Genomic DNA, 11,122 nt, shown 5'->3' on the forward strand with positions numbered 1-11,122 from the left:
AGTCCTTTTTGTTTTAGTTTGTTTAATTAATTAATTAATTAATTAAATAATTAAATGATAGGACTGAAGTTTATTTTTTTTATTTTTTTGAAGAAAGTATAAATCAGAATTAAAACACAGGGCCAGTGAGATAGCGCAGCTGACTAAGGGCCAGCTTAGTTAAGCGCAGGGACTGGGGTTCAATCCCTAGCATCACATGCTCCACCATCCCTGCCCTCAGGTGTGCTGAGCCAGAGCCAGTCATTGAGTCTAGGCTTGGAGGTGCACATCTGCAATCCTAGACATGCAGAAGCTGAAAACAGGAGGATCGCTATGAGTCTGAGCTGTTCAGTGAGACCCTGTGCCAAATACATGAAAAATAGATCAGAAAAAATTTACAAGTGATGCAGAATTTCACTTAAGAGAATAATATGAATTTCACAGTATTTCTTGTAATATTGTCTTCCAACCAGTTATTATATTATTAGATATATACATGTAAATTTGGAAGAAAAACCCCAAATAATTGTTTAAGAAACTAAGAAGAGAAAAAGTACAAACAATTGAAAAAAGGAGAAGAAACAAATTAAGCATTAACTGCTCCTTTCCATAGACCAGCAGAAATACACAGCACAGTTGTGCAAACTATCCTGCTTACATACATAGATAGATCTCTTTCCCCCACTCCGTCCTGTCCTTTTCCTCAACTCAGTAACTTTTTCCTTTTGAACAAGTTCATTCCCCTTTCCCAGTATCTATTTGTATCCTTCAGATTCCATTTTTCTTTTTCAGGTTCTCACAGTAAGGAGGCAATACATGTTTGCACATGTGGATCTGATTTATTTCACTTGAGAGTATGTTCTCTACTTGCATCCATTTACCAAAAAAGATTGAATTTTTTCCTATTTTATGGCTGAATAATACTCTCTTGTGTAAAAAATACTATACCCTCTTTATCCATTCCTCAGTTTATGGGCATCTGGGTTGCTTCCAGGATCTAGCTATGACAAATTGTGCTGCCATAAACATGAGTGAACATATATCACTGTGGTATGAGGTTTTTCAGTTCTTCTGGAAAATTACCCAGGAAGGGAATAGCTGTTTTGAACAGGATCTCTAATCCTAACTTTTTAAGCAATCTCCATACCAATTTCCATAGTAGTTGTACCAGTCTGCACTCCCACCAACAGTGCAGAAACGTTCCTTTTTCTCCACAGCCCCTCCAGCATTTGTTATTTTCTGACTTCTTGATGTTAGCCATTCTTTCTGGGGTGAGATGGAATCTCTGTATTGTTTTAATTTGCATGAAATTATACCATAAAGCTGTGATAAAATTAGCATGCTACTGGCATAGAGACAGACCTGAGAATCAACAGAACAGATTAGAAGATGCAGACACACCTGCAAACATAATCAGCCACCTTATCTTTCATAAAGGGGCCAAACTTGCTCACTGGAAGAAAGATAGTTTCTTTAATAAACGGTGCTGGAAAAACTGGCTTTCCTCATGTCAAAGGCTAAAACTAGACCCATGCCTATCACTATGCACAAAGTTACAGTCAAAATGAATCAAAGATTTAAACATTAAAACAGAAACACTAGATCTTCTGGATGTAGGTAGAAATTTTAATGACATAGGAGTAGGTAGAGAGTTCATGAAAAGAAATCAAACTGCACAGGAAATACTTTAAAGAATCAACAACTGGGATCTCATCTATTTTTAAAAGTTTCTGTACTTCAAGGCAAATCTCCAACAGAGTAAAATGAAAACCCACAAACCAGGAAAGAATTAGATCTGACTGTCCCTCCAACAAAGGCTTTCTGTCTAGAACAAATAAAGAATTTTAAAAAATCAGGACCCCCCCCCAACAAATTCGAAGACCCTATCCAAAAATGGACATCTGAGATGAACATATACTTCTCAGAGGAAGAAATACAAATGGCAAGTAAATATTTATTTTAATTTTAATCACAGTCTCCTAATTGGTAAGATGATCTATTAAACTGAATTTTTTAAGAAAGTGTAAAAAAATGATTTGGCTGTGGAAATCGTACCTCTAAGGCTAACTGCAGCTGCCAAGGTGAGTGTGGAGAGAACAGAAGGAAGACAGGAGGGAGTTTAGATGCAGGAGAAAGAAGTCTTGAAGAGCTTTATAGCTGAAAACCTTTGTCTTGCACAAAATATTACAAAGAGTTTTATTTTTTTAAATGCTACATTCTTTCCATAACTTTCACAATAAATTCTTCTCTATAATACAAAGAAGGCTCTTGTTTGTTTAAAGACCCCCCTTAGTCAATGGAAAGGAGCAGATAATTTTGTCTTTTTTCAATTGTTTGCACTTTTTCTCTTCTTAATTTCTTATACACTTCTTTTTTCTTTCTTCTTCCAAGTTTGCATGCATATATTTGGTATTTTTTGTTTTTGTTTGCTTTGGTTTTTGTTTTTGTATTTTAGGGAAGGGTCTACAGGGTGTTCAGGGTCTTACTATTAGATCAGACTCATAGTGATCTGCCTGTTTACAGCCTCACAAGAGCTGGGATTACAGGCACACACCACTACACACAGTCTCAATTGCCATCTCAGTGTGCCCTGGGGACAGAGCCAGCATGTCAGGCTCAGGGATCAAAACCCCGGCCCCTGCGTCTAAACAGACACTTTAATCTGCTGAGCTATTTGGCTGGCCTAAATTTTTTTTTTTTTTTTTTTTTTTTGGTACCAGGGATTGAACTCAGGACCTTGTACTTGCCAGACAAATGCTTATTCTACTGAGCTATCTCCCTGGCATATATGAATAACTGGTTGGAAGACAAACTATGTATTATAACAAATGCTGTAAAATTCATATTATTTTGTTCAGTGAAATTCTGTATCACTTGTAATTTTTTCTGCTTTAATACTATTTTATACTCTCTTTGAAAAATAAAAAATAGTTAAAAAAAGACCCCCTTAGCATTGTTTCGGATATAAATTATGACTTTTATAATTTCTGAGCAACCAAGGAAATGGCACTTTTATGGGCAGTCCAATTCTTGATTGTTTGCAGGTAGTTTATACATGAACAAGCTATTCTATAATAAATATTGCTCTATATTCTTAGTTATATTAAATTCCTACACTAATTAGATCCATTCATTCTAGCTTAGATTCTCAGTTAACTTCATCTTGTCTTGACCTTATCAAAGTAAAGTAGCTGTTGGCCTAGCATGTGTCCTCAGCAGGGTCTCAGGAAGTACTGACTCTCTGTGGGCCACAAGGTGAGTCTATGTTCCTCTGAAGGTCTAGAAATCGCCATCTCACTAATAGTAAAATCTTGGCTCAGTGGAATAAGTGCTTCCCTGGCAAGCGCAAGGCCCTGAGTTCAATCCCCAGTTCCGCAAAAAAAAAAAAAAAAACAAAAAAAAAAAAAAAATCTGGTTTTGTCACTAATAGTAAAATTTGAGTAACTAGCTCACTCCTACTACATTGTAAACACAGATATTTGTTTATTAAGTCATTATAGGAGACAAGTGAAAAGCCTCAGTATGTTAATATTTAGTAAACCACTATCATGTACCAGAGACTGATTTTCAGTTTATGTTCTTTATTTCACTGAATGCTCATAAAAGTCCTATGAAATCCTATCATTCCCACTTTTCAAGTATGGAAACTAAGTCTCAGAAGGATAATATATGCAACCCCATATTTGGCTAATAAAGTAGAGGAGTCAATTCGAATGTATATCTGATTGATTAAATCATGTTATAGGTTTGCCTGCTGATTACACAATTGGTTAACAGGATGGATACAAAATGAGCTGGGGCCTAGTTCCTGCCCCAAAATCAATAAACAATTAAATAAAATCATTTGAACTAAAAGATATGAATTCTGCACCCTTTCAAAGACTCAATTAGCTGGTACCAACAATTAAATTCATGGCACCGCATCTTTTGAACTAATTTAAATACATTTAGACAGTTGTTTATTCTTTTGATCTACTTTTCTGTAGAGGCAAGGTATACTGATCTAGTCTTTCAATAAATCATTATTTTAGAGAGTCACATTAATTCACTTTATTAGATTAAAGTTTTCTTGATTTTTTTAGTGATAGCCAGACAAAAGTGACATTTGATTAGGTTAAGAAAACAACTCTTGACTTGACTGTAGATCTTTCAAATTAAGATATCCTATGTACCAATTATCATTTGCAGTCTGTTTTTGTGTTTAAAATGATTCCTTTAGAATTGGACTGTTAAGTAAAGTTATCAGTGAATGGACCTCATGACATTACATTTCAAGTAATCTATTTCTACAGCATCTGCACAGAAATTTATTGGAAAAGCGTATTAGCTATTCTAATATTTTACAGAAAAGGTTTCATTTGTTATATAATATCACAATGATTCATTGTCCTCACATAACAAATGTAATTCTGATTTATATTTGTTATAAATTTGAAAATATATAGAATATTGTATTTGGCAAAAATTACATAAATACGTATCTTGAAAGGAAATCAGCAAATGCACAGTTGTGTCACATAATGTGAATCAAAATAACTGGGTTATGCTAATGCTTTAAGATTTTATATAAAACTAATTATTTGGATGTGGCTTTACCATTGCAAGAAAATTCTCTTGAGTTTTTCTGGATTATTCCAATGATGAGCCTTACTGTCTTTCTTTAAACCCAACAGGGAAACCATGGCCCTCTTGGCAGAGAAGGTATAATAGGCCCAACAGGTAGAACTGTAAGTTTGTCAAAATATGGAAACTAAGTCTCAGTTTCCATATTTTCCTTTCTTATATGCCTTTTCTTTATTACTATTTCTAGAATAATCCTCCCAAGAATCAGTTTGGATAGAGGGGGGAAAAGGCAAAGATAAACATGTGGTTTTCTTCTTGAAGGTCATTCTTGAGAACTTAAGGTTTATATATGTAATGAATGTGTGAGGAATGAGGCCGCTAAGAAAACAGAAGTGGGTTGGGGAGAGGGGAGCACCATGAGTGTAGACATGATCACTGGGGCCAGGAGCTGGGGTCAGTTTTTAAAAGGAGAGAGCACAGATAACAGAGGAAGAGCAGATCACTTAAGATTTGAGTATATGAACGTACCCACTGCGAGGGAAAAGTAAGAACAAAGAAAAAACAAGATAGTGCAACGTTATGTAGATGAGCTTTTGAGAGTAGTCAGTGATGATCCATAAGAGACTTAAGTTGTAATACAAGATGGATACAGATTATAGAAAAGAAAGAAAGGTTAAAATATTAAATAACTTTTTCTCAAACTCTCTTTTTTATCTCCATGGGTTTGGTTGTATTTTGTTCTTCTTTCTCTAACATTTCTCAAATTCTTCCAGAAAAATTCTGGAATAAATATTATGTCCTTTTATTTAATAGGTGAAGAAAGAGATGAGATTTATAGAGATTTGCCTAGACATTCAAGGTGACAGAGACAGTGAATTCCACAATTGATATTTCTTACTTCAAGACCAATGTTGTTTATACCCCACTGAAGCTATTTCTCAACAGGAAATTGAGGCAACATATTGCCAGTGACTTAAGATACTTGGCTATGATGTAAAACAAATAAGACAATTACTGGGAAGGTGGTTATGGGAAAGTTTTTTTAATTCTGACAGTAGTGTAAACATGAAAAGGAACACATTAGAAAGTGTGAAATTGAGACTTAGAGAGGGAAAATTCATTCCCTTCAGAGAATTAGTATTTTGAATGAGGTATTACAACATAGACATATTACAAAATGGAACTAAGCATAACTATTATCTTTAACAATGACAAAGTCGCCATCAAAATTACTAGGTTTTTAATTAAATGAAGAAAATGTGTTACTCAGCTTTCTCTTCCAATGTTTGCTACTCAGAAATATGAAGATTATCAGTGGGAGATTTCTCATATTTCAGTGGGTGGTTCTTCAGCAAGCTAAAGAGCACACATTGTTCTGATTGTGGAATGATTGTTCTCCTCTGTTAAAAATGTGAAATATTAATTGGTCAGGAAAATGTGGTAAAGAAATGTCTGAATTAAAATATCTCACTATGTTTTGTCTATAGATAGTTCTTAGAGGGGCTTATGAGTCAGTACATACATCAAATTTTTTCCATATTCAATTTTTTTCACTCTAAAATGAAAAGTTCATTATGAAAGTTTAAACATTTGAGAATGGCACAAATTATGAAAAAAGAAACAGTAATGGAACTGGGGATTTTGCTTTTCCAAATAAGAAAACAGTAGTACTATAGAGTCATTGTAAATGCAATTATACATATAAGGAAATTATATAATATGAACATATCAGTCAGAGAGAAAGAGCTACAGCTTAATATTAGATCTAATGCAGAGGAAAATTGTAAGTCAGTATGATTTTGGCTGCAAGTAATAGGAAATTTAATGACCCCATTATGTTGTCCAAGTCAGGTTCTTTCCATATCTCTACTCTGCTGTCCTGAATTCAGCTTCATTTTTAAACAAAAGGACTTAGGGCCAGCCAAATAGCTCAGTGGATTAGAGCGCCTGCAAGCAGGTGCAGGGGCTAGGGTTTCACTCCCTGGGCCTGCTGTGCCAGCCCTGCCCCCGGAGTGCACTGAGATGGTGATTGGGACTGGGCATGGTGGCACATGCCTGTAATTCTAGCTCTTAGGAGGCTGTAAACAGGCGAATCACTAGGAGTCCAGTCTAGTAGTGAGACCCTGAATACCTGTAGACCCTTCCCTAAAATACAGAAAAAATAAATAAATAAAAAATTGGAGCCAGGGAGATGGCTCAGTGGAATAAGCACATCCCTGGCAAACACGAGGGCCTGATTTCAATAAGCGCTTCCCTGGCAAGCTCAAGGGCCTGAGTTCAATCCCCGGTTTGGCCAAAAAAAAAAAAATTAAAAATTAAAAAAAGGACTTATACCAGTGATGGCGAGCCTTCTAGAACTTTCAATGATAACAAAACAGTTGGCTGCAGCATGCCCACCATCGTGTTGCCATCACAAGAGATTACAGTTTCTTAAGAATCCCATTCAGATGTTGCATACGCCTAGCACCTGAGGAGTATTCGACCTCGTGGCACCGGTGAGGGGGAAGGGACACGGAATCACTTTGTGTACCATTACTGCTGTAAGAAATTAGAACCTGGTTTCATCAATACTTTTTAAATCCCAGGTTAACTTTTAAAGACTTTCATGTAAAACACTGAAATCAAAGAAACTTAGAAAAATAACCTAGAAAACTAAAGTATAGCTTAAATTCAAGTTAAATAAAAGGTAAATAGTACCTTTTTGTCGAAAAATTTATAATTTCCACAAGAAGGAAGATGGAAATATTGACAAGAGGTCACAAAGCAGTAAGCCCACCCAAGAAGAGCAGACCCCCTTTTCACTGGTTGTAGAACATTCACCAAAATAGATGGCATTTCAGGTTGTCAAGTGAATTGACTGAACTTAGAATAACCGAAGTCACACAAGGTATATTCTCCGACCAAGACAGAATTAAACTAAAAATCAAAAACAGATAAAAAGAAAATCTCCAAATACCTTTAAAATTAAATCACACATTTCTAAATAATCCCAGGATCAAAGAAGTCCCAGGGGAAGTTAGAAAATACTTTGAACTGAGTAAAAACATATACAACTCAAAATGTGCCCGGTGCAGCTCAGAAAGGAGAATAAGAAGAAAAGATGAAAGAGGAAACCAGTTTAGAAGCAGGATTTTCAAAGGCTGAGGGAAACAAATGCTAAAATTTAACCTTGATTTACAGTTTCCTTTCTAAATTGTTCTGTATGTGATTGTTAGACTGGCTATTCTGACTTAAATGAATAGTTTGCATTCCTAATCTCACTTTAAGGTAGAGTTAGAGACAGTAAAACAGAAGAATCATCAACCAAGAGGCTATTTTTGGTTTGCTTTGCTTTATTCATGAAAAGAAAATAAAAGTGTACATAACATTAACAAAACAGGGCTGGCAAGACAGCTCAGTGGCACAGCACCTGCCTCAAAAGTGCAAGGTCCTGAGTTTGATTCTCCATACCAAAAAACAAACAAGCACACAAAACTTAAGTTTTAATAGAGAAAAAGTAAAATTCTAAAATGCCTCGTTATTTTGTACCATCCCAATTACATTCAATATGCAACTATCCATGATACTAAACCAGCATTGTTTTTTCCCCCTGCAGGGCCCCAGAGGTGAAAAAGGTTTCCGAGGAGAAACTGTAAGTTGTACCACATCAGTGACTATAGTGTCCCTTGTCACTAGGTGATAAATGAAGGGAAATTGAGGGTTGTGTTAATTATTTGTTATTTTGTCTTTGATGGTTGTGATATAAAAATAAAATTACACTTTTTCAGGAGCAATTAACCTGTGTGGTATCCTCCAGTGGAATCTGGTACTCTTAGAAACTTAAGAACCTACCAACTACATTCTTCCCCAGATCACTGTGTGAAAATAGTACTGGCCTTGTTAGGCACCCGGAGAGATGACCACCTTCACTAGCAACAGAACAAGAGCCTGCCAAGGGGCCTTGCATACACATCCACCACCCAGGCAGAACTGAATAGGGCTCCAGAGCATGAGCAAATTGTGTTTTCAACCAACCAGAAACAAAGCCAAAACAACAAATAACTCTAACATAGCCTTCAGGAGGAGTGGAAATGAGAAAGAAGAAGTGAAACAAGCTGATTTCCCAGACCTCTCTCATTCTGCATGCTTCCTGGGCTTCTGCCCTCCATGCAATGCACCTAATCAGGATTAGCACAAGTGCCCCACAAGTATTTCATGAGGCAGAGAAAAGCTGAGTGGCTCTGATGAATTAAAAACTCAATGGATTATAACTACTGTCTTGTATTGTACTAATAGAAATATGGCCTCCAGAATAAGGCAGGAGAAACAAAGAAAGCTAAGCACATTCATCCAGAGGAGAACTCTCAAAGTGGTCAGGGAGCCAGCTCCTGGAAAGACCCATTGAAATATCTGTCATATTTCAGAACTGGCTTCCACTAGACTCTAAACTAATCACATGCCAGTCCTTGTATCTTGTGTTCTGTCCTCGCTTATAAGTTTTACACTTATTTTTCTAACCCCTTCCATATCCTTCTAGTTCTGCTCTTAGAAGTCATTTGCTCAGGGTGGACTTGCAGATGTCTTTTCTTTTTTTTTTTTTTTTTTTTTGGTGGAACTGGGGATTGAACTTTTAAGTTCAAGGTCTCACTACACAGAATGCACTTGTAGTGATCCTCCTATTTTCAGCCTCCCAAGTGCCGGGATTACAGGTGCGTGTCACCACGCCCAGTCTCAATCGCCATCTCAGTGCACCCCAGGAGTGGGGATGGCATGTGGGTATACTGGGAATCAAACCCTGGTCCCTGCATCTTCCTTTTTCTTTTTTTTTTTTTATTTTGTATTCATTTTAATGAGAAAAAATAGCAATGAAACAGTTTCAAAACAGGTTAATAGGATAGTTACAATAATTAATACATTGCATATTATTGTCTCCAAATTCATGTTCATATTACCAGGTATAAGCATGCAAAATCAGTCAAAAAAATTAAAAAGAATAAATTTAAGCAGTAACTATTCCTTTCAATAGACCAGCAGAAATCAGCAATACAATTATCCAAGCTCTCCTATGTATATACATAGATATTTTCCTTCCTTCTTTCTTTTTCTCCTTTCCCCCATCCCAGTTGTTCCTTCTCTTTGTACAGATTCTTTCTCTTTTCCAGCATTTAATATACCTTTTGGATTTTATTTACTTTTTCAGGTTCTTACATTAGGGAGACAATACAATGTTTACACATGCAGGTCTGATTTATTTCACTTAAGAGTCTGGTCTCTAGTTGCATCCAGTTACCTATAAAAGCCTCAAGTTTATCTTCTTTATAGCTGAGTAACACTCCCTTGCATAAAAATACCACATCTTTTTTATCCATTCCTTGGTCGATGGGCATTTGGTTTGTTTCCAAGATCTAGCTATGACAAACTATGCTGCTATAAACATGGGTGTACATATATCATTGTAATATGTTTTCAGTTCTTATGGAAAAATACCCAGGAGAAAATAGCTGGTCTAAGTGGGGCCTCCAATCCAATCCTAGTTTTTTGAGAAATCTCCAAACTAATTTCCACCTTGGTTGTACCAGTCTACGCTTCCACAAACAATGGAGAAGGATTCTGTTTGCCCCACCACCCCTCCAGCATTTGTTGTTTTTTTGAAGATAACCTTCCTTTCTGGCATGAGATGGAGTCTCAGTGTTGTTTTAATTTGCAAAATGACCAATGATGCTGAATATTTTTTCATATATTTCTTTTTGAGTAAATGTCCAAGGCCTTAAAATGATTGCTGTTGTTTCACTTTGAGAAATGTCAGCATAACTTTTGACATTTTACTAAATGTACATTTTAATTTCTTATTTCTAAATACTAATTAATGTTAATATTTACTCATTTATTCAATATATATTATTACCAAGCTATATATTATTGAATAATAATAATTTATTCAATTTTAATTATAGAATGTCTATTGTGTACTAGACACTGTTTATTTTCCAAGACATTTACTGAGACATTTTAAGATCCTTAGGGATTTTCCAGGGTGTATGTTTTACACAATGCAATAAATGATGAGTAAAGAGAACGTAGTCTGCGGGTTGGGCAAGGTAGAATTCCAAGTAGTTTTGGAAGAGAAATGGACATTTACCAAAGAGGTAGGAAAAAGCATTCTTGGCTAAAGAAATAGCATGGGAACCCCTGCAAGGGAACCCATGTATAAAAGAATCCATGTATGGACTGTGAAGAAAGAGAAAATAATTTGGAGACATATGAAGATAAAATCTCCAGGGATTCATGCTCAATTTATAGTACTACAAGGAAAAGGAGATGTTTAAGAACACTGAAGTTTCTGCCTTTGATGATTAGTTGAGTGATAGGTAGAATAACAGAAAATTATGCATGGAAAGTATTAAAATTGTGAAATTTTACATTTAAAATAATTTACTAAAATGAGGGATTTTTCCAGTAATATCAGCAAAACAAAAAAGTACATATATGGCTCATTTATGAGGCGGGGTTATAGTTAAGCGCAAGAGCTTTGAAATATTAGAACAGTTTTAATGCTCTGACTTGCCTCACACAAAAAGGCTGTATTAGAGATTCTGAATCT

The 11,122-nt window shown here is 35.7% G+C and overlaps 1 protein-coding gene across 1 annotated transcript in view; it reads left to right on the forward strand.

The window, feature by feature from the left end:
- Positions 1-11,122, forward strand: part of Col24a1 (collagen type XXIV alpha 1 chain) — a 403,759-nt gene that overhangs the window by 356,681 nt on the left and 35,956 nt on the right. The window contains exons 49-50 of the mRNA XM_023699052.1: positions 4,653-4,706; positions 8,138-8,173. Coding sequence (XP_023554820.1) covers positions 4,653-4,706; positions 8,138-8,173 — 90 coding nt within the window. The remainder of the gene's footprint in view (positions 1-4,652; positions 4,707-8,137; positions 8,174-11,122) is intronic.

The sequence above is a fragment of the Octodon degus genome, unplaced genomic scaffold (assembly GCF_000260255.1).
Source record: "Octodon degus isolate 3935 unplaced genomic scaffold, OctDeg1.0 scaffold00109, whole genome shotgun sequence".
Classification (NCBI taxonomy): domain Eukaryota; kingdom Metazoa; phylum Chordata; class Mammalia; order Rodentia; family Octodontidae; genus Octodon; species Octodon degus.